The 24,548-nt window shown below is 41.7% G+C and overlaps 1 protein-coding gene across 2 annotated transcripts in view; it reads right to left on the bottom strand.

The window, feature by feature from the left end:
- The window catches only part of obscnb (obscurin, cytoskeletal calmodulin and titin-interacting RhoGEF b), an 802,448-nt gene that overhangs the window by 363,789 nt on the left and 414,111 nt on the right, over positions 1–24,548 (bottom strand). For both annotated transcript variants that reach the window (XM_072576281.1, XM_072576282.1), the window contains one exon: positions 16,270–16,536. In XM_072576281.1, the coding sequence (XP_072432382.1) occupies positions 16,270–16,536 (267 nt within the window). The remainder of the gene's footprint in view (positions 1–16,269; positions 16,537–24,548) is intronic.

Genomic DNA, 24,548 nt, shown 5'->3' with positions numbered 1-24,548 from the left:
CAAACAGACCCCACTACCAGGAATATATTTCCCTCCCCACCCCTTTCTGCCTTCCGCAAAGACCGTTCCCTCCGTGACTACCTGGTCAGGTCCATGCCCCCAAACAACCCACCCTCCAATCCTGGCACTTTCCCCTGCCACAGCAGGAACTGTAAAACCTGTGCACACACCTCCTCCCTCACCTCTATCCAAGGCCCGAAAGGAGCCTTCCACATCCATCAAAGTTTTACTTGCACATCCACTAATATCATTTGTTGTATCCGTTGCTCCCGATGCAGTCTCCTCTACATTGGGGAGACTGGGCGCCTCCTAGCAGAGCGCTTTAGGGAACATGTCCGGGACACCCGCACCAATCAACCACACCGCCCCGTGGCCCAAAATGTCAACTCCCCCTCCCACTCTGCTGAGGACATGGAGGTCCTGGGCCTCCTTCACCGCCGCTCCCTCACCACCAGACGCCTGGAGGAAGAACGCCTCATCTTCCGCCTCGGAACACTTTTTATGCTCTAAGTTTTTATGCTCTAAGCCAAATGCAAACATGCCATATGCCAGGGCATCAATGTGGACTTCAACAGTTTCCTCATTTCCTCTTCCCCCACCTCACCCTAGTTCTAAACATCCAGCTCAGTAACTGTCCCCTTGACTTGTCCGGACTTGTCCTACCTGCCTATCTTCTTTTCCACCTATCCACTCCACTCTCTCCTCCTTGACCTATCACCTTCATCCCCTCCCCCACTCACCCATTGTACTCTATGCTACTTTCTCCCCACCCCCACCCTCCTCTAGCTTATCTCTCCACACTTCAGGCTCACTGCCTTTATTCCTGATGAAGGGCTTTTGCCCAAAACAGCGATTACATTAGATTACTTACAGTGTGGAAACAGGCCCTTTGGCCCAACAAGTCCACACCGTCCCGCCAAAACACAACCCACCCATACCCCTACATTTACCCCTTACCTAACACTACGGGCAATTTAGCATGGCCAATTTTGCTGACCTGCACATCTTTGGACTGTGGGAGGAAACCGGAGCACCCGGAGGAAACCCACGCAGACACGGGGAGAACGTGCAAACTCCACACAGTTAGTCACCTGAGGCGGGAATTGAACCCAGATCGCTGGCGCTGTGAGGCAGCAGTGCTAACCACTGTACCACCATGCCGCCCACAGATTTCGAAGCTACTTGGATGCTGCCTGAACTGCTGTGCTTTTGGCAGTTTTAATGCTCTAAGCCGAATGCAAACATGCCATATGCCATCCTGACCACCTAATCCAATTGTGTTTCTACTTTTAGGAAATTGTGGACCTGTACCCCTAGATCCCTCTATATGTTAACCCTATTCAGGGTTCTGCCATTTACTGTATACTTTCCTCCAGTATTAGATCTCCCAATATGCATCACCTTGCATTTGTCCAGATTAACCTCACTTAGGATCTCACCCATCTCTTGTGGTTCCACACATAGATGGCTGCATTGATCTTTAAAGAGCCTTATTCTCTCCCTTTTACCCTTAATATACATGTAGAATCTCTTTGGATCCTCCTTAATCTTACCTGCCAAAGCTATCTCATGTCCCTCTTGGTTTCCCTCTTATGTGTACTCCTACACACTTACACTCCTCAAGGATTCATTTGATCCCAGCTATCTATATCTGATACATGCCTCCTTATATTTCTTGACCAGAGCCTCAATATCTCTAGTCATCCGGTGTCCCCTATGCCTGCAAGCCTTGCCATTCACACTAGCAGGAACATGCTGACCTTAAACTCTTGCTATTAGGCTTGTGGAAGCCTCTCACTTGTCTCTTGTGAACTGCTTCCCCACATTGACTTTTGAAAGTTTCTGTCCAATACCATCAAAACTGGCTTTAATCCAGTTTAGAACTTTGACTTTTGGACCAGGCCTATCCTTTTTCAGTTCTTTTAAACTAGTAGAATTATGGTCACTGCTCCCCACCAACACCTCAGTCACGTACGCCTGCCTTCTTTCCCAAGAGGAGGTCAAGTTTTGCCACCTCTCTAGTATGGCCATCTACATATTACTTTGAAAGTTTACTTGAACACACTTAACAAATTCATCCCCTTCAAAGCCCTTAATACGATGACAGTACCAGTCTATGTTTTGAAAATTAAAATCCCCTCCATTACAACCCTTTTATTCCTGCAGCTATCTGTATTCTCCCTACATATTTGCTCATTAATTTCCCACTGAATACTGGAGATCTATAGCACAATCCCATCAAGGTGATCTTATTTCTCAGTTCCACCCATTTAACTTCACTGGATTGCCCCCCAGGAATATCGTGCAGTGAACTGGCTCAGTGGTTCGCACCGCCGCCTCAGTGCTAGGGACCCAGGTTTGATTCCAGCCTTGGGTGACTGTGTGAAGTTTGAACGTTTTCTCTGTGTCTGCGTGGGTTTCCTCTGGGTGCTCTGGTTTCCTCCCACAGCACAAAAATGTGCAAGTTAGGTAGATTGACCATAGGAAATGCAAGGTTACAGGGATTGGGTCTGGGTCTGGGTAGGATACTCTTTGGCAGACACGATGGCTGAATGGTCTCTTTCCACACTGTATGAATTCCATATATCCTCACTAAGTACTGGCATGATACTTTTCCTCATCAAAAATGGCACTCCCGTTCCTCTTTTGCCTCCCCTTCTATCTTACCTAGAGCATCTCTACTCTGGAATATTGAGTTGTTAGTCCCGTTCCTTCCTCAGCCATATTTCTATAATAGCTATGATATGCCAGTTCCAAGTTCCCATCCATGCCCTGAGTTCATCTGCCTTATCTGTCAAGTCTCTTGTACTGAAAGAAATGCATTTTAATTCATCAGTCTTCACTCGCTCTCTGCCATGGTCTTGGTTGTCTTGTACATTTAAATTGCTCCTTTTAATTTCTGTACCAGTCTCATTTTTCTCCCTTGTCTCATTACTGTTAAGAGATTATTACCCTTTAGGTCCTGCTTTTTAACCTCCTGCCTAACCCCCTATATTCACTCCGCAGGACCTCATCCCTTTTTCTACTTACGTTGTTATGTATACAACGACCTCCAACTGCTCATGCTCACCTTTAAGAATTTGGTGCAACCATTCCAGAATGTCTTTGACTCTGGCACAAAGGAGGCGGCACACCCTCCTGGAATTACGCTCACAGCTTCAGAAATGCCCTGACTAGAGAATCCCCTATTATAATTGCTTGCTTGGACTTTGCCATACCCTGTTTTACAGCACAGCCAGTGGTGGTGCCAAAGAGTTGGCTGTGCTGCTTTTTTGCCATGTGAGGCTATCCCCACCAACAGTCTCTAAAACAGTGGACTTGTTTCAGATACAAGGTAAAAACAATGACTGCAGATGCTGAAAACCAAATACTGGATTAGTGGTGCTGGAAGAGCACAGCAGTTCAGGCAGCATCCAACGAGCAGTGAAATCGACGTTTCGGGCAAAAGCCCTTCATCAGGAATAAAGGCAGTGAGCCTGAAGTGTGGAGACATAAACTAGAGGAGGGTGGGGGTGGGGAGAGAGTAGCACAGAGTACAATGGGTGAGTGGGGGAGGAGATGAAGGTGATAGGTCAAGGAGGAGAGGGTGGAGTGGATAGGTGGAAAAGGAGATAGGCAGGTCGGACAAGTCCGGACAAGTCAAGGAGACAGTGCTGAGCTGGAAGTTTGAAACTAGGATGAGGTGGGGGAAAGGGAAATGAGGAAGCTGTTGAAGTCCACATTGATGCCCTGGGGTTGAAGTGTTCCGAGGCGGAAGATGAGGCGTTCTTCCTCCAGGCGTCTGGTGGTGAGGGAGCGGCGGTGAAGGAGGCCCAGGACCTCCACGTCCTCGGCAGAGTGGGAGGGGGAGTTGAAATGTTGGGCCACGGGGCGGTTTGGTTGATTGGTGCGGGTGTCTCGGAGATGTTCCCTAAAGCGCTCTGCTAGGAGGTGCCCAGTCTTCCCAATGTAGAGGAGACCACATCGGGAGCAACGGATACAATAAATGATATTAGTGGATGTGCAGGTAAAACTTTGATGGATGTGGAAGGCTCCTTTAGGGCCTTGGATAGAGGTGAGGGAGGAGGTGTGGGCACAGGTTTTAGAGTTCCTGCGGTGGCAGGGGCAAGTGCCAGAATGGGAGGGTGGGTCGTAGGGGGGTGTGGACCTGACCAGGTAGTCACGGAGGGAACGGTCTTTGCGGAAGGCGAAAGGGGTGGGGAGGGAATTACAGATAGCCATAGGAGACTCCTGCATTACCTGCCTACCTCTTCAGGTGGTCACCTATCTTCCTGATTGTACCTTCCTGAAACTACTATCATACTCTCTCCCTCCTCTATGCTTCTCAGTGTTTCCAACTGCCATTCTAACAGATCTATTTCAGTCTGAGAGAAGCTGCAGCTGGACACACTTCCTGCAAGCACAGTAGCCAGGGCCAACTGACTGCTCAATGATCTCCCACATCTGACAAGAGGAACATACCACTCCACTGACAGCCATCTCTGCCCCGTTAACAACAAGCTGACTTAAGGAAAACAAAAGGTATTAACTTACCTGTACCTTTTTGCTGCTCACCCTCCTCAACAAAGAGTGGTATGCACCTAGACCCACAGCACCTCTAATTCAGCAGTACCTCGACCACAAAGCAGCAACTTGCAACAAAGGCTGGAACAAGACACAGCCAATGCCTCCCTTCCCCATTCACCTAAACTCCCACACTTAGTTCAACTCCCAGTGTTTGCACACTCTTACTGGTCGCATTCCATGTTGGGAGCATTTGGGCTTAGCTTTTATAGTCATCATCAGCAGTCCCTCACCAACACAGATGACTCTTCCACTCTCAGGTTGAGTCTGTAGATGGCTGTAAGACCAATATAGCTATCGCAGGCTCACAGTTGGGGCAGGTAGCGGTCACAGGAAGGGGTGGATGGAGCATTGGTGGTGCTCCTTTCGCTATTTTCAGTAGGCTTCCATTTTTTTCCCAATGATGAGTCGCAAGGTGCTTGATGTCTTCCCAATGTCTTCACAATAGCAGCATTCAAAAAGTACCTGGATGAATACATGAATAGGAAGGGAATAGAGGGATATGAATCCTGTTAATGAAGACAGTTTTAGTAAGGGAAGAACAAAATATGACGGCACAGGCTTGGAGGGCCGAAGGGCCTATTCCTGTGCTGTGCTGTTCTTTGTTCCTGGATGCTCCTCCTCGACTTTGGACAGTCTTGGACTAGTGATTCCCAGATGTCTTTGGGAATGCCGCACTTCACCAAGGAGGCTTTGAGAATATCACTGAAGCGCTTTCTCTGTCTACCTGGGGCTCACCTATCATTTCAAAGCTGGGAGTAGAGCACCTGACTGGGGAATCTCATGTTGGTCATGCGTATAACATGCCCAGTCCTTCATAACCAATCAAGGGTAGTCAGTGTCTTGATGGACGAAGCTGATGTTGGTGCAACTTTCTTTCCAGTAGTTTCACAGGACCTTGCGCAGGCAATGTTGGTGGTACTGCTTCAATGCCTTGAGGGGGGTCTACTGTCGACAGTCCATGTCTCAGAGCCGTGTAGGAGGGCAGAAACCACCATTTTTCTGTAAACCATGATTTTGGTGTTGAACCTGAAGTTGTTGTTCTTGAACATCCTTGTACTCAGGCAGCCAAAGGCTGCATTAGCACACTGGAGGTGACGCTGGATCTCTTCATCAATAGCTGCTTTGGCCGACAGAACATTCCCGAGGTACTGGCAGTGGTCCCTAAGGTCTCCTGGGGTCTTGATGATCAGGAGTTTGCTCCACAGTGCCAGGCCAGATTGTTGAAGGACCTTTGAGGAGAAAGTGAGGGCTGCAGATGCTGGAGATCAGAGCTGAAAATGTGTTGCTGGAAAAGCGCAGTAGGTCAGGCAGCATCCAAGGAGCAGGAGAATCGATGTTTCGGGCATGAGCCCTTCTTCAGGACCTTTGCCTTGCGAATGTAAGGGTGAGACTCATGTTCTCATATGCATCCGTAAAAGTGCTGACAATGGTCTGCAGATGCTGATGATGGTCTAATATATTTGCCATAGACACAATGCCTTTCAGTGGTCATTTTGATTATTTTCTCTAAGTACTTGGATATTCCATCCAAGTCCTTTCCAACATTCATTGTTTCTAGCTTTCAACTATTTAGAAATCACACAAAACTAACCATTTTAGGTCCGAGGTGGTCATACCACTTCTGCCTACACTAACATCACATCACCTAAGTTCTTAATAGATAAAATGAATAGTTGAAGCCCCAAACTAATATCTGAGGAAGAGTCGTATTAACTCTGATTCCACACATGTTGCCACACTTGCTGATGTTTTCCAACAATTTCTGTTTTGGGTCTCTGATTTACAGCATCACAATACTTTTGGTTTTTATCAATCTCCTTCCACATTCAATGATTTCTGCACACACATCTCCTCCAGACCTCTCTGTTCCTACAAACATTTAAAATTGCATCCTTTATTTTATGTTGCCTTAAATAATTGCAAATAATGAACTTAAAATAATGCTAATTCCACTTTTTTTTGTGCAATGATTCATTCTTACTATTTTAATCCTTTGTGACGTTGAACACAAGAATAAATTATATACCATGCATAATATCCAAAGAGCTGTAAACAGAATTATTTAATCTTCAAAGAATGACAAATCCTATCAGTTTTAGCTACACTGCTGAATTGAAAGGGATTCAGGATTAGATTACTTGTTTCATTTTGTCAGAAAACCAACGTCTGCAAAGTAAATAACAGTGTGGAAGACGCAACCAAGTAGAAATTAATTTGTCAAAATAAAATTTACCTTATATAAAACCTCAGAACTGAAAGAACCTGCTGTGCTTGGGCTTAGAACTTTTAATCAGAAAATATGGCATTCATTGGAACAGACAAACAAGCAAACTAAACCAAAGGAAAGAAGACATCAACTTTTTAATTGGCAAGCAATCACATACAATTAATAGATGAGTTGTAGTTGGTTGAGAACATGCAAAACACAGCTGACGTCAACATGAAACTAAAAGCCGAATATTGACATAACTTCCATAGAACTTGTTGGGCTTGCCAAACATGGATCATTGTAAGTAATATATTATACATTTACCTGGCAAGGGTAGAGTTTGTAGGAGAAAACACATGTTGGAAGCTAGGTGTTGACTTTGTTGCAGAGAACTTGCTACTCTCAATATAGAATCACCCAACAAATAGTTCAGAATGTATTTACTCGATCCATAGCATAACTCAGACAGGGCGGGTTAGCTCCCTGAATATCTATATCCAATACTGTTCTGTCCAAAGGCAAATGAGCAGGTCCATAAGTAGCTTAATATTGCTATTAGCAACATCCCTACATCTTTGCTTAATGGATTTTAACACGAGCACTGACCACGAGGCATGGCCCAACTCAGACATCATGGCTTGGAAAAGATAAATGGGAAAAATGAAGACTATTCAGCTTTGCTGATATCATGAGCTTTTTGCAGCCAACATTCTTTTTTGGAACAAACCATGCAACAAGGAGAAGCCCAATATCAGGACATAAAGGTAAAGTTGTCTAAGTCTTACACCATCGGGCTGCTCTCCCTGGGAGTTCTTCCAGCATTCTCTTTGTTTGTTTTGATGTCCAGCATTCACAGTATTTTACTTTGAAGCTAGATATGAAGTTGGCAGATAATGACAACTGAGAGACATCCACTGATGTCCAGGTCCTCAGAAGACTGACTGCTTAGAAGTGGCAAGCAGAAGCAAAAAGCTCTGCTGGTTGAGAAGAGGGCCCATAGAAAACAGACCTGCAGATCTTCTTAGCTGACTGTCTGTCTTTGCTGTAAATGTGGCAGAAACTGCCATGCCAGAGTAGGGTTCCTGAACTAGCACGACATCTAAAAATTAGCTTCATGATACGGCAATCTGTTTTTACGTTCATTTAAGCTTTAATGAAGATTCGGAACTTTCAGTAACAATGACTTAGTCTGAAAGCTACAAGTATCTAAGTCGTTTTTGTGAACTCATGGCAGATCAGTACACCAAAGTAAGCTAGATTAATTGTGTATCCAAGTATTTTTAAAAATGCTATGATTTTCTGCCTCGACCACACCTCTGGGCAGTGAGTTCCAGACCACCATCTGGTTGCTAAAGATCTGTTCTTCTTTATGAGTAGAATCTGAATATAGGAGCAGAAGCCATTCAACCCACTGAGTCTGCTTTGCCACTGAAGTTCATGAATTATCATCCGTCTCAATGTTATAGTCTTGCACGTTCAGCATATTATCCAAAGTCATTAGTAATGAAAATTCTATCAATCTCTGATTTGAATTTACTTAATGACTGAGCTTCAAAAGTCCTTTGGTGTCGAGAATTCTAAAGATTCACTGCTAGTTCGATCAATTACGTTAAATCTTTGCCCCAGTTATTTACCTCTCCGTCAACAGAAATAGCTCATTCTTATTCACTGTATCAAGTCTCCTCAATTTTCTTTTAATTCATCCACAAAATCGTTGCCTCGTTAAAGACAGTCCATTGTTTGGCTACTTCTTTTAAAAACCATTGCTAGTGCATCATGAATTAACTATTTCCTGAGTCATAACATGTTTTTTGTCAAGTGTTCAATGTTTTTATGTCAAGTATTCACAGTACCCCAGGCCAAGGTTGGTAGAAAGCAGAGATCAGATTTCTGTACTGAACAACAATTATTATCTAATACAAGAAATTAGACTACGGCCACAGGTAAACAGATATACCATTCATATATAACAATACTAACTGAAGTTCTAATCCTCTTATAAACTCCTCCTTGGACACACAGACAAACAAATGGGGAATACAGATTATTTGTGGAGGTACAAAAGTTGGAGGGTCAGTTCAGTGGTCTTGGCTTCCCAATATTGAGATGATCCTTCATCAGCTGGCCTGACTTCTATTGTTCAGATATCTTTCCTGGGATGCTTCCAATAGTTTGTAAGAAATACAGAGCAACTGATTTAACTTGGGGAAAATATCTCTGACTTATCAATTCGCATTATCAATTTAGGTTTGGGGCTGGGAGCAGATCTTCATATTTCCTCTCTCTATCGCTGTGTATCTGTGACTTGATTTTAGCTCCAAGCTGCTTAGTCACCCAAAAGCCAATCACATACTTGTTGGCAATCAAAGGTCTCTGTCATTAATAACTGCCACACACCCAAGGACCAAGCAACTTCTTGTTACTATCAAGAGCTGCATTAGTACACACCGTTGGCTCCATATCATTTTCAATCTGAATTTCAATCACTGTTTCTTCCAACAATTGCTTACAAAGCCTACCATAATTGCAGCCATTTTCCCAGACTCTGGACTTTAAAGTTAAAAATCACACAACGCCACGTTATAGTCCAACAGGTTTATTTGGAAGCTCTAGCTTTCAGAATGCCGCTCCTTCAACAGGTGGTTGTGGAGATTTTAAAAGTTGTTTTCTCATTGTGTTTTTAAAATCACAAAAATAAAAAAGACAATGTAGGAGCAAATTACATTAGATGCTGGAATCTGTACTGAAAACAACAAATGCTGGAGATCAGTGGGTCAGGCAGCATCCATAGAGAGAGAGCAAACTAATGTTTCGAGTCCAGATGACTCTTCATCAGAGCTTTGATGAAGGGTCATCCAGACTCGAAATGTTAACTTGCTCTCATTCCACGGATGTTGCCTGACCCATTGTGATCTCCAGCATTTGTTGTTTTCAATAAAAAAGACAAGGTTATTACAGTTCCAGTGCACCTAGCCCAAATCTGTTCTTGCCCTACTGAAATCCACTCTGCCAACTGATTAGTCTAATCATTGTTTGACAAATGTCATTTTGTTCCATCATTTTATACCTTAATTATCACCGTCCACTAAGTTTTTCTACAGTCTCTTGATCTAGGGAAGTGAATGCTGGACCCCTGGCTGAGATATTTGTATCAATGATAGTCACAGATGAGGGGTTAGAAGACTTGACGTTGGCTAACGTGGTACTATTTAAGAAAGGTGATAAGGACAAACCAGGGAACTATAAACTGGTGAGCATGAAGTCAGTCACGGGCAAGTTGTTGGAGGGAATCCTGAGGGACCAGATTTACACGTACTTGGAAAGGCAAGGACTGATTAGGGATAGTCAATATGGCTTTGTGCTTGGGAAATCATGTCTCACAAACTTGATTGAGTTTTTGAAGAAGTAACAAAGAGGATTGATGAAGGCAGAGTGGAGGACGCGGTCTATATGGACTTCAATAAGGCATTCAACAAGGTTCCCATGGGAAACTGGTTAGTGAGGTTAGATCTCATGGAATACATGGAGAACTAGTCATTTAGATACAGAACTGGCTCAAAGGTAGGAGACAGAGGGTGGTGGTGGAGGGTTGTTTTTCAGACTGGAGGACTGTGACCAATGCAGTGCTACAATGATCGGTGCTGGGTCTCCTACTTTTCATCATTTATATAAATGATTTGGATGTGAGCATAAGAGGTGAAGTTAGTAAGTTTGCAAATGATACCAAAATTGGAGGTGTAGTGGACAGCAAAGAAGGTTATCTCAGATTACAACGGGATCTTGATCAGATGGGCTGAGGAGTGGAAGATGGAGTTTAATTCAGATAAGTGCGAGGTGTTGCAATTTGCAAAAGCAAATCTTAGGACTTATACACTTAATGGTAAGGTCCTAGGGAGTGTTGCTGAAGAAAGCGATCTTGGAGTGCAGATTCATAGCTCCTTGAAAGTAGAGTTGCAGGTGCATAGGGTAGTGAAAAAGGCATTTGGTATGCTTTCCTTTATTGGTCAGAGTATTGAGTATAGGAGTTAGGAGGGCATGTTGCAGCTGTACAGGACGTTGGTTCAGCCACTTTTGGAATATTGCATACAATTCTGGTCTCCTTCCTATTGGAAAGATGTTGTGAAACTTGAAAGGGTTCAGAAAAAATTTACAAGGATGTTGCCAGGGTTGGAGGATTTGAGCTATAGGGAGAGGCTGAATAGGCTGGGGCTATTTTCCATGGAGCATCGGAGGCTGAGGGGTGACATTATAGAGGTTTACAAAATAATGAGGGGCATGGATAAGGTAAATAGATAAGGTCTTTCCCCTGAGGTGGATGGTATCCAGAACTAGAGATAGGTGGGAAAGATATAAAAGAGGCCTAAGGACTAGTACAATTGCAACATTTAAAAGGCATCTGGATGGGTATATGACTAGGAATGGTTTGAAGGAATATGGACCGGGTGCTGGCAAGCGAGACTAGATTAGTTTGGGATATCTGGTCAGCATGGACGAGTTGGACCGAAGGATCTGTTTCTGTGCTGCACATCTCTATGACTCTATGACTCCGCTTAGCCCATCTAAACTCCAAAATACATCTGTAGCAGTGTTAGCTTTCTTGTTGGACAAGACACATAATGTGGTAGGTAATTCTTCTGAATGCAATCTAAGAACATCTATCCTTAATGTCCCTTATAATACCAGTATCCTAGTTTATATGTGGATAATTGAAGTTCCCGATCACAACAATTGCATGGATGTTTACACCTCTTTGTTTTTGCAGACTTGTTATTCTATAGCCTCCCCACCAGTTAAGTTTCTGCTACACCAAGCAACATAATTGCATCCTTGTTATTCCTTGTCTCTGACCAAATCGATTATGTCCTTGAACCCTCTGAAATATTCTTGTTTCCTGTACTGGAATGCTCTAATTCCCTTTCCTATCATTTCAGTTATGCAAGCTGCCTGCCAGTATTGAGTCATTTTGCTGAGACAAGTCCAAATTCTGTTTCACAATTTGTTCTGAAGTTGATAGTCCATAATCAGTGTTGACTGTCTTTGACCACACCTAGAAAGTTTGTCTTAGCTTTTTGCTCTTCATCTTGAATTTCTTGAAAGTTTTCTTGTTGTATGATCTCCATTTTTCTAGAATTCTTTTCTTTTGCAGGACTTTTCCTTTACTTTTGTGATGATGAACATGGTGCTGCCTTGCAATATATTTTAAAGTTTCCCCGTTAGTCTCATCTATAGCACTCCACTCTCCCTGCTGGACATTCATTGTGCTTGCAGGTCTGTTTTGACTATACTGTGAACAACTGAATATATTGATTTATGCTCTTTTGATGGTGTCTTGGAAGGATGATGATGTAATGTGGAGCCTGTCAAAAGAATTCCCAATGATTCTGAGCTGATTAGGCCCTGATCCATGCTTGCATAATCAAATAGGATTGTCTGTTCCAACTTCAGGTACTTCTTCAAGAAAATTCAACAAATTCTACTCCTCACACTGACTTTGATACAGGATATACAAAATTCACACTTTAAATTATATATCCACAACATCTTACTTGAGGATAAAGTCCTTAAAAAGGCCTCAATAAATAGTTCCAGCCACTGAGATAGTTGACTGAATCTCAGGTTGAGTAGATTTGTTTTAGGGCTGAAGAACACATTGAATACTTTAATTAATGAACTGCAGCACTTTCAGCCAATGCTTTACCTAACCAAATCAGAAGAAAGATCGTGTTTGACAAAATTGATCAAATGTTTTGAGGAGGTAACCAGGAGTATTGATGAGGACTATACATTTGATATTGTCTACATGAAATTTGCAAACGTTTAATAAAGTACTTCATGACAGATTGGTCCATAGGATCCAAGGCAAAGTAGTATGCAGGATTCAAAACTGACTCAGAGGCAGGAAGTACAGGTTGAAGGTATAGGGATGCTTCTACTCCGATTATCTGACTCCAAAGGGGTTCCACAGTACTGGTGCCATTGCTGTTCATGATGTACATTAATGATGTGGACTTAAATGGAAGATGTATGATCAAGAGGCTTGATGATGACACAAAAATTGATAGTGTGATAAATAGTGGAAATGTTACCGTAAACTGGAGGAAAATGTCAATGGACTGATCGGTTGATCAAATTTAACCTGGAAAAGTGAGGTAATGCTCGTGGGGAGGACTAATAAGGCAAATGTCTACTGGGGGTGTCATTTGACCTACTATTGTCCTGTACTGACCTGGGTGGCAAATTGACATTTTTGCTATTTTCTGTTGAAGGGTTCCATTTCTGTATTTTCACGCTTCAGATATTCCACATATGTGGCTTGGATTCAATGTATTCCAAAGTTTATTTTCTACCCTTTGGAGTCTGCCCAGCCTGTTGTATTGTGCTCAAAGTCTTCAGAGTTCTTTTCTCGGCATTTGGGGTTTTTTTCAGCTCGATCTACAAAATCTACTCACTTTTCAACTAATATCTATGGACTTCGATCTAACTTCACATCCTGGCCCTACAGGTTCCTTGCTGGCACCATGCTTTATTTTTTGCTTTGGGTTAGTATTGCAACAAACGTAGTTAGATGTTTTTTCTTAGCATTGTCATGCTGGTACCTATATGTATACTCCAAGAAGCTGTTGGTGTCTTATCCTTGACTTAGGCTCTTCCACTCCTGATATACTGTAACCATCTACTTACATCTGTACTTTAAAGGTTACTAAATGTAACTTTAGTGTAGTTCCAAAGAACACTCTCTTTCTGCATCTTCCAGTCAGATGTCTTCTCTCGGTTTCTCTTACAGATGTAAAGGTCATATGATCAATCGCATCATCATAATTTTCATATTATGTTATATTACAAATATCAGCAGTTACATTATCCCAAATCATATAATTTAGCTAAGGGTTAAATTTTCATAACAGTTCTCCTGTTCAGCTGGTGTTACTTTTGTGCAAACTCTTTGGAAATCCCAGAAAACTGTCGTATTTTTCCTAACTTCAATGAAGATTCCATGGAAATTACAGCAGGCAACTGAAAGAATTTCAACTAAAAGGATTCAACATTATCACCAATATGAAGGAATTGCTTTAATTATATAATCAGAATATTTATCAAAAACATTTTGATTATACTGCTATAGATAGCCTGACATCTTCCTGCTGTCATGCTGTCTGCATCACTGCCACCTGATGAAGTAGCGTCGCTCCGAAAGCTAGTGTGCTTCCAATTAAACCTGTTGGACTATAACCTGGTGTTGTGTGATTTTTAACTTTGTACACCCCAATCCAACACCAGCATCTCCAAATCATGCATCAATTAGAGTACAATGTCAATAAACATACCATTTTCCTGATTACAGAGCATTTATTCTCTCTATGTAAAGGGACACATCATTTTACTTAAGGCTGGACAACCTGGGCTCAGATTACCAAAGCCTAGGAATTTTAACCCTTGATGTGCATCTAAGGATAGTTGAGGTTTAGTCACCTAAAAAAGTTCCACATGACAGTTCAGAAAAAAAAGGCAAGATTCATTTGGCTAACTATGATTTTCTTGCCTCTTACAAAATAAACTTGCAAGGTTATCATAAAGCTTTTTAAAACAAACCTAACTTCCAGTGTTAAATCTGTATGTTATGAGGACAGGCTGCTATCAATTAGCAACAGAACATTGCAATGTTATCCTACACAGTTCAATATTGGATTATTAAGTTTGTATTTTTCACAGATGCACTGGATTCTCCATCATTAAGGATAGGAATACTTATGTAGCTTGTTCCTCCTATTGAGTGTTTAATTATTCACCACTGTTCACAACTGGCTATGGCAGGTCTGTACAGCTCAAATGTGATCCATTGGGTTGTGGGAACACTTAGTCCTTTCTATTGCATGCTGCTTCTGCTGTTTGGCATGAAATAGGTTTGTGTTTTAGCTTCACCAGTTTTAGATTTCATTTTAGTTATGACTGTTGCTACTGCTGCCATGCTGTCCTGCATTTTTCATTGAACCTTTCCTGCTGTTGAGGCAACACAAAACCATGTGTGGTGATAATGGGGTCTGGGACATAGTTGTATTCATTGAGTCTTGCCTTATAGACAGACAATGCCAGGCTATTGCTAGATATTGCTATTGCTACACCCTACATCCCTATTGCTAGACCAGCTGTACCACAGATGTCACAAACCTGTAGATGTTAGTAATGACATCAATAGTGTTGACAGGGTTAGGCTTTCTATTGTGTCAGGTAGTCCATTCAGTTTTATTCCTGTTAGGAATCATCGTAGTTTGATACAACTCAGGCATTACTGAGTCAACCACACTGCTGTGGTTTTGCAGTCACACGAAGGCTGGACGAAGGAAGACTAGCTGATTTCAATAGTGAACTAGATGGGTTATTGCAACAATGTTTTCATGATCAACATTAGACTAGTTTTTAATTTCATGTTTATTAACAGAATTTAAGTTCTCTTAGCTGCAGTGCAGAAATTAAAACCAAATAGGTAAGGCATTCATTAGTGACTTTACCACTAAGCCATATCCACCACCACCGATTGAAGGGAAGTCTCTTTTCTAGTTGATTTCAGTGAATGGACTAACTCTGCAGATCCTTGTCTCCAGGTGAGTACACTTGATAACCAGTAAATGATATGTATCAGTCATACTAAATTGTTGCTGCAACCATTGATTTCTATATCTTTGGAAATGTTAAGATTGCAATCTTTTAGACCAGCACACCTCTCCTGGTTTGAATTCGCCTAAATGAAATTTACTAGGCAACAGTACAGCTAAATGTTTGGAATAATTCTGCTGTAAAGGATGAAATCCAATTACAGCCATCGAATGGTACAGGACATCTTTATTTCCAGTATAATTTGGTTAAGGTTCAATAATTGCTTTAGTAAATATTCTCACATTGATTATTTGTCAATACAAGATAAGACTAGTAAACATTCTACTTAAGATACTATCTTTACATGAGAATCACTTCCATGTCTTGTCAGAAAGAATCATGAAATTCATTAACAATACAGAATGCTTGACTGGTGCATAATTCCCACACTTCTATGCTTCTTATCAATAGCGAATCTGGACTTCTGTTATTTTCAGCACATTTTCAGGACCTTTATATATTTTCAAATTCCACTGTAATCTGCTTTAATTGAATCCTTGCCCAGATTTTGTATTTATTGAAAGAATCAGGAACATCCATCCACAAAAGACACAAATATTAAAACATGCAGATCAGTTATTTCCAGTAATCGTGTTATTAAACATTTTTTAAACATCAAGAAATCCATTTTGGATTACTGAATCACCATAATTAATTTAATATATAAAGAAAACAGACAAAAAAAATGGAAATAATGTGTGACATGGCTGACTACAAGGAGAAATAAGACTCGAGTAATATATCTCAAAATAGCACATACAACATTAAACGCTTCAAGACAGAGAACTGTGACTTACATTTTCTCCTAGGTTTAAATGATATAGTACTGAAGTGACTCCTACCATTCACTTTTAGAAATGCAGTAGTCTTCTGATCCCCGGAATCACAGGTATATTCTCCTTGATCTTCTGGTTTTAGATTGTATACAGACAATTGAATGCAGCAACCTTCTTGCTTCATTTTATACTTATCACCTGACTGGAGAACCACAATGCCTTTCTTCCATTCCACTGGAGCATCAGGTTTGGTAATCTCGCAGAACAAAGTGGCCATATCACCCTCATCAGCTTCTGTATTCTTAAGTTCTTGCTTGAAAACCACAGGGAGAACTAGAGGAGAAAATAATTTAATCAGCTGATGTTTTGGTCCAGATCCTATGCTCAAGGAACCATTGAGTAACAAAAATGTATTCCCATTCATTTTCATTGAACATTGTAATTAGGTAGATCATCAATAGTCACATCAATCTGGACAGGGAAAGTTTAACATTTATACAAAAACATTGACATCCTGTATAACAAATGGTATTGTAAAAATAATTATTTTCATACGAAATACAAATACACCAACAAATAACTTATAGTGTGATCCAACATCAATTCAATTATGTATGACAATTATACTCAACATTCAAGCAGATGACTTTTTCATTTTAATGAAAAGTTATGAACAAGCAAGTTTATAACTATTTCTCTCCACTAAATCTGATTGATCTGCTGATTATTTCCAGCATGTCCTGGCTTCCAGTTTCCACTGTCTGCTTTTGTAGCAGACAGTAACTTTCTGACAGCTTCTGACATTCTCAAAATAGATCAACTTAAATAGTCTTACATGGAAGTCAATCGTACGAGTTCAGGCAGTAGCTAACATTATGTAACAAGTCGCATACTATAATAAAACATAACTAAATATGATCCTAAGATTTTATTACAAAGGTAATGTCTTAAACTCTTGTTATATCAAGCTAGAAAGTGCATGAAGCGATAGACAAGTGGATAAAAAGATAATACACGAGTATAGCATCCCCTATTACTGATTATTGTTAAGTGTTTGCAGATCACAGCAAGAACATGGAATGCCCTGCCAATAGCAGTGGTGGACTCTCCCTCTTTATGGGTATTTAAGCGGGCATTGGATAGGTATATGGAGGATAGTGGGTTAGTGTAGGTTAGGTGGGCTTTGATCGGCGCAACATCGAGGGCCGAAGGGCCTGTACTGCGCTGTATTCTTCTATGTTCTATGTTCTAAAAGGAGCAGAATTAAGCCATTCAATCCTCCAAGTCTGCCATGCTATTCAACTAGATCATGGTTGATCTGCCCAAGGCTGAATTCCTCCTTCGTACCCAGGTTATCACAGCCCTCAACTCCTCAATGTTTCAAAAATCTATCATATTTTTAATTACAGTAAACTTTTTAATATCCGGTACCTATGGGACCAGGAGTGTGATGATAAGAACAAAGAACAAAGAAAATTTACAGACCTCTGCTCCCCACTTACTCATGCATTTATCCAGACGCATCTTAAATGAATCTACCGTGCCTGCCTCAACCACCTCTGCTGGCAATGCGTTCCAAACGCCCACCACCCTCTGTGTGAAGTACTTGCCGTGTGTATACCCCTTAAACTTTCCACCTCTCACCTTGAAAGCATGACCTCTCATTATGGAATCCTTCACCCTGGGAAAAAGCTTGTCTCTATCCACCCTGTGTGTACCCTTCATGATTTTATCAACCTCAATCAATCTCCTTTTTTCTAATGAAAATAAACCTAACCTATTCAACCTTTCTTCATAGCAAGCACCTTCCATACCAGACAACATCCTCGTAAACCTTCTCTGCACCCTCTCCAAAGCGTCCACATCCTTTTGATAATGTGGCGACCAGAAATGTACACAGTATTCTAAATGCAGCCGAACCAATGTCTTGAACAATGTTACACGACTTGCCAGCTCTTATACTCAACACCCCGTCCAATGAAGGCAAGCATACTGTATGCCTTCTTGACCACTCTATCTACCTGTGCAGCAACCTTCAGGGTACAATGGACCTACACACCCAGAACTCTCTGTCCATCAACTTTTCCCAAGGCTCTTCCGTTCATTGTATAATTTGCTCTAGAATTAGTCTTGCCTAAATGCATCACCTCACATTTGTCTGGATTGAAATCCATCTGCCACTTCTCCACCCAACTCTCCAGTCTATCTATATCCTCCTGTATTCTCTGACAGTCCCTTATGCTTTCTGCTGCTCCACCAATCTTCATGTCATATGCAAACTTGCTGATCATACCAGCAGTGTCCTTTACCAGATCATTTATGTATATTACAAACAATAGTGGCCCCAACACTGACCCCTACGGAACACCACTGGTCACCTTTCTGCATTTCAAGAAACTCCCTTCAACTACTACTCTCTGTCTCCTGTTGCTCAACCAGTTCTTTATCCAACTAGCTAGAACACCCTGCGCACCATATGACTTCACTTTCTCCATTAGTCTACCATGGGAAACCTCATCAAACGCCTTACTAAAGTCCATGTATGTGACATCTACAGCCCTTCCTTCATCTATCAACTTGGTCATTTCCTCGAAGAACTCTATTAAGTTGGTAATAGAATATTCCAAATAATCAAGGGTCACACACAGCCATAGAGCTGTACAACATGGATACAGACCCTTCTGTCCAACTCATCTATACTAACCAGATATCCTAAATTACTTTAGTCTCATTTTGCTGATATCACTCTAAACCTGTCTCATTTATATACCCATCCAGATGTCTTTTAAATGTTGTAATTGTACCAGCCTCCACCATTTCCTCTGGCAGCTCATTCCATACATGCACCACCCTCTGCGTGAAAAAAATGCCCCTTAGGTCCCTTTTAAATCTTTCCTCTCTTACCTTAAACCTATGGCCTCTAGATTTGGGCTCCCCTACCCTGGAGAAATGACCTTGGCTATTCACCCTATCCATGCCCCTCATGTTTTTATTAACCTCTATAAGGTTTCCCCTCAGTCTCTGATGCCCCAGGGAAAATATTCCCAGCCTATTCAGCCTCTTCCTATAGCTCAAACCCTCCAAACCTGGCAACATCCTTATAAATCTTTAATGAATCTTTTCAAGTTTAACAACATCTTTCCTATACCGGGGAGATCAGAATTGAATGCAGTATTCCAAAAGTGGCCTAACTAATGTCGTGCACAGCCATAACATGACCTCTCAACTCTTATACTCAATGCTCTGACCAATAAAGGAAAGCATACCAAATGCCTTCTTCACTATCTTATCGACCTGCGACTCCACTTTCAGTGAACTATGAACCTACATTCCAAAGTCACTATGTTCAGCTACACTCCCTAGGACCCTACCACAAAATGTATAAGTCCTGCTCTGATGTTCCTTTCCAAAATGCAGCACCTCACATTTATCTAAATTAAAGTTCATCTGTCACTCCACAGTCCATTGGCCCATCTGATCAACATCCCATTGTATCTGAGGTAACCTTCTTCACTGTCCAACTTTGGTGATGACACCTCCAACTTTGGTGTCATCTGCAAACTTACGAACCATATCTCTTATGTTCACATCTTAATATAAAAACACACACTAAGTAATTGAAACTTAATGCAGGGGGTATACACATCATTGTTGTACTTTATTTACAGCATAAATCACTTAAATAATAATGTAGTTTTGCCTGAATTAAAATGTATTGGCAGACAGACTTCTCAAAAATTCGTACCCTTCAACTGAACAATACGTAGTGGTAGATCGTGATTTTTGAGGAGAAATTGACTCGAAATTGAATCAACTGTTGGTATCTTATATAGCCATTTGACTGAACAACATATATATTTACACTGAGGTAAATAAATTTAAAAACCTATAATACCTGGATAGAATAATACAATAAACTACACAATATTTGATGTGTATAGTTTTTGCCGATTTATCGAGAATGTCAATTCATAAGGTGCCAGTTAAATAAAAGTTTGCTGTAATTTCAATGATCTAGTCTTCACAACTCTCTGTGGTAGACATTCACTACCCTCTGGGAGAAGAAATTCCTTCACATCTCAGTTTTAAATGAGTGCCCCCTTATTTTGTATCTATGTCCCCTGGTTCACTATTTCATCACTAATGGAAACATCTTCTCAACATCTACCTTGTCAAGCTGTCTCAGATTCTTGTATGGTTCAACAAGATCACCCCTCATTCTTCTAAACTCTAATGAATAAAAGCCTACACTGTTGAATCATTCTGCATAAGTGAACCTGTTCAGCTCAGGGATCAGAGCTGGAAAAGCGCAGCAGGTCAGGCAGCATCCAAGGAGCAGGAGAATCGACGTTTCGGGCATGAGCCCTTCTTCAGGACTCAGCCCATCTCAGGGATCAACCTTATGAATCTCTTTTGAATTGCCTCTGATGCCGGTACATTATTTCTTAAATATGGGGACCAGAACCGTAAGCAGTACTCCAGGTGCAACATTACCAACAGCATGAACAGATGTAACAGGACTTCCCTCTTTTGAAACTCCATAGTTATAGCCATAGCCATAGCCATAAAGGCCGAATTTCCGTTTGTCTTCCTAATTACTTACTGAATGAATGGATGATTTATTTCTTGTCACTTGCATTTTACAATGAATAATGCAGTAAAATACAGTGAAAAACTTCAACAGTCACCACAACTGTTTGAATAATTTAAGAATAAACAGGATAAAAGATATAACTGAAAGAGAGTCCTGAGCCAGGTCACCAGCAACAGCTGTGCCGCTACCATTCCTTCATCGCCTCACCATCGTCTGCATTGAACTCTGCAACGTAGGAGTCACCACTCTTTAGGCACCATCTCTTCACTGCTGGGTCAAACTGACTGATGCCAATGCTGGGTCCTGTGTTGAATCCACAAATGCACTGCAATGAGGAATTCACAGCTCAGCTGCCACCTCGACGATACCAGGAGTCCTAGCTTTGGGCATTCCATGTTGCTGCTGCTGCCAGCACCACCTTGCCAATGCCAGGGGTCCCTACTCTGGGCGTACCGCAACCAGGGGTCCCTGGCCTGGCTGTCAGTCTCACCTGCTGCAGCCATCTCGCCAAGAGACCTGCTTCAAAAAGAGATAGCTTTCTTCCAAGATGAGATAGCTTTGGCAAATAGAATTAAGGAGAATCCAAAGGGTTTTTACAAATATATTAAAGACAAAAGGGTAACTAGGGAGAGAATAGCGTCCCTCAAAGATGAGCAAGGCGGCCTTTGTGTGGAGATACTAAATGAATATTTTACATTAGTATTTACTGTAGAAAAGGATATGGAAGATAAAGACTGTAGGGAAATAGATGGTGACATCTTGCAAAATGTCCAGATTACAGAGGAAGAACTGCTGGGTGTCTTGAAACGGTTAAAGATGGATAAATCCCCAGGACCTGATCAGGTGTACCCGAGAACTCTGTGGGAAGTTAGAGAAGTGATTGCTGGGCCTCTTGCTGAGATAGCTGTAGCTGTAACATGTGAGGTGCTGGAAGATTGGAGGTTGGCAAACGTGGTGCCACTGTTTAAGAAGGGCGGTAAAGACAAGCCAGGGAACTATAGACCTGTGAGCCTGACCTCGGTGGTGGGCAAGTTGTTGGAGGGAATCCTGAGGGACAGGATGTACATGCATTTGGAAAGGCAAGGACTGATTCGGGATAGTCAACATGGCTTTGTGCGTGGGAAATCATGTCTCACAAACTTGACTGAGTTTTTTGAAGAAGTAACAAAGAAGATTGATGAGGGCAGAGCAGTTGATGTGATCTATATGGACTTCAGTAAGGCGTTCAACAAGGTTCCCCATGGGAGATTGATTAGCAAGGTTAGATCTCATGGAATACAAGGAGAATTAGCCATTTGGATACAGAACTGGCTGAAAGGTAGAAGAGGGTGGTGGTGGAGGGTTGTTTTTCAGACTGGAGGCCTGTGACCAGTGGAGTGCCACAAGGATCGGTGCTGGGCCCTCTACTTTTTGTCATTTACATAAATGATTTGGATGCAAGCATAAGAAGTACAGTTAGTACGTTTGCAGATGACACCAAAATTGGAGGTGTAGTGGACAGCGAAGAGGGTTACCTCAGATTACAACAGGATTTGGACCAGATGGGCCAATGGGCTGAGACGTGGCATTTAATTCAGATAAATGCGAGGTGCTGCATTTTGGGAAAGCAAATCTTAGCAGGGCTTATACACTTAATGGTAAGGTCCTAGGGAGTGCTGCTGAACAAAGAGACCTTGGAATGCAGGTTCATAGCTCCTTGAAAGTCGCAGATAGATAGGATAGTGAAGAAGGCGTTTTGTATGTTTTCCTTTATTGGTCAGAGTGTTGAGTACAGGGGTTGGGAGGTCATGTTGCAGCTGTACAGGACATTGGTTAGGCCACTGTTGGAATATTGCATGCAATTCTGGTCTCCTTCCTATCGGAAAGATGTTGTGAAACTTGAAAGGGTTCAGAAAAGATTTACAAGGATGTTGCCAGGGTTGGAGGATCTGAGCTACAGGGAGAGGGTAAACAGGCTGGAGCTGTTTTCCCTGGAGCATCGGAGGCTGAAGGGTGACCTTATAGAGGCTTACAAAATTATGAGGGGCATGGATAGGATAAATAGACAAAGTCTTTTCCCTGCGGTCGGGGAGTTCGGAACTCGAGAGTTTAGGGTGAGAGGGGAAAGATATAAAAGAGACCTAAGGAGCAACTTTTTCACGTAGAGGGTGGTAGGTGTATGGAATGAGCTGCCAGAGGATGTGGTGGAGACTGGTACAATTGCAATATTTAAGAGGTATTTGGATGGGTATATGAATAGGAAGGGTTTGGAGACATATGGGCCGGGTGCTGGCAGGTGGGACTAGATTGGGTTGGGATATCTGGTCTGCATGGACAGGTTGGACCGAAGGGTCTGTTTCCATGCTGTACTGCTCTATAGCTCTATGACTCTATGTCACCTTGCTTGAGGTGCCATCTTGAAATGTCTGCTGTCGCCGCTGTCTCCTATCACTGAAGGAGCTTTGCCACCTGCTCCAAACAATGGAAGAATGTCTCTGCAGCCTCCAGTCTCCAATCTCCATGAGGAGCTGCATCCGCACAAGTAGCCACCATTCCATGCACGGTCTCTAGTTGCCGCACTAATTTTGCCGATCAACCCACCGCAAAAGGCACCAAAGAAAAGAAAAAACAAAAGCAAAATGAAAGAAAAAGAGCAGAAGTAAAAAGGAAGAAAAGAAAGAAAGCATTAGGGAGCAGATGAGCCCAGGGAAGAGCCCGCATGCAGTCTTGTTACTCTGCTGCCATCTTGGCTTGGACTACACCATGCTAATGATTGGTCTTGCATGCATAAGAATACCTAGTTCCCTCTGCAGAGAATGTTTTTTTGAGTATTTCTCCATTTAAAAGTAGTGTGCTATTTGGTTCTTTCAACTAAAGTGCATGTACTCACACTTCCTTGTATTAACCTCCATCTGCCAAGTTTTTTTCTCGTTCACACAAGAAATCTACAAGGGTATATATAGATAGGTTATGTTCTCATTACAATATGCCCTTCCGCCTATTTTTGTATCATCAGCAAATTTAAATACATTACACTATGCTCTCCCCTTCAAGTCATTTACAAAAAATAAATAATTGAGGCCCAAGGATTGATCCTTGTGGCATTCTGTAGGTCAAGCTTTTGAATCTGAAGAAGACGCATTAATCCAGACCCTTTGCCTATATGTTAATAAACCTTCAATTCATGCTAATACATTGTCCCCCAATACTGAGAGCGTCGATATTGTCCTTTTTTATGTGGCAGCTTACTGAATGACTTCAGGAAATCCAAATACACTACACCTTTCAATTCCCCTTTATCAAATCTGCTTCCTATATCCTAAAGTACCACAGCAATTTGTCTAACAATTTCCCTTTCACAAAATTATGTTGACTCTGTTTGATTGTATTCCGATTTTTGAAATGTACTGACTCTAATTCACAATGATAGATATTAGGCCAACTGGCCTATAGTGTTTTGATATCTGTTTCCTTTCCTTCTTGAACAGTGGTCTCACAGTAGGAATTTTCCAAACTGCTGAAACTCTCCCAGAAACCAGAAAGTTCTGGAAATGTTTCAACCAATGCCTTCATTACCATTACAGCTACTTCCTTTAAAGCTCTTGAATGAAGGCCATCAGGTACTGGCAACTTGTCTGCCTATACTCCTAATTAGTTTGTCAAATATTTTGTCCTTCAGCATAGAGACAGTTACAAGATCTTTCCTCTCATGAGCACCTTATTTACTTGCTATCCTTGAGATGTTTATAGTGTCCTCCAGTATAAGACCAAC

This window comes from Chiloscyllium punctatum, chromosome 8 (assembly GCF_047496795.1).
Source record: "Chiloscyllium punctatum isolate Juve2018m chromosome 8, sChiPun1.3, whole genome shotgun sequence".
In the NCBI taxonomy this organism is placed as follows: Eukaryota; Metazoa; Chordata; class Chondrichthyes; order Orectolobiformes; family Hemiscylliidae; genus Chiloscyllium; species Chiloscyllium punctatum.
Note: the sequence above shows the minus strand (reverse complement) of the source record. Positions and strands in the feature narration are given on the sequence as shown.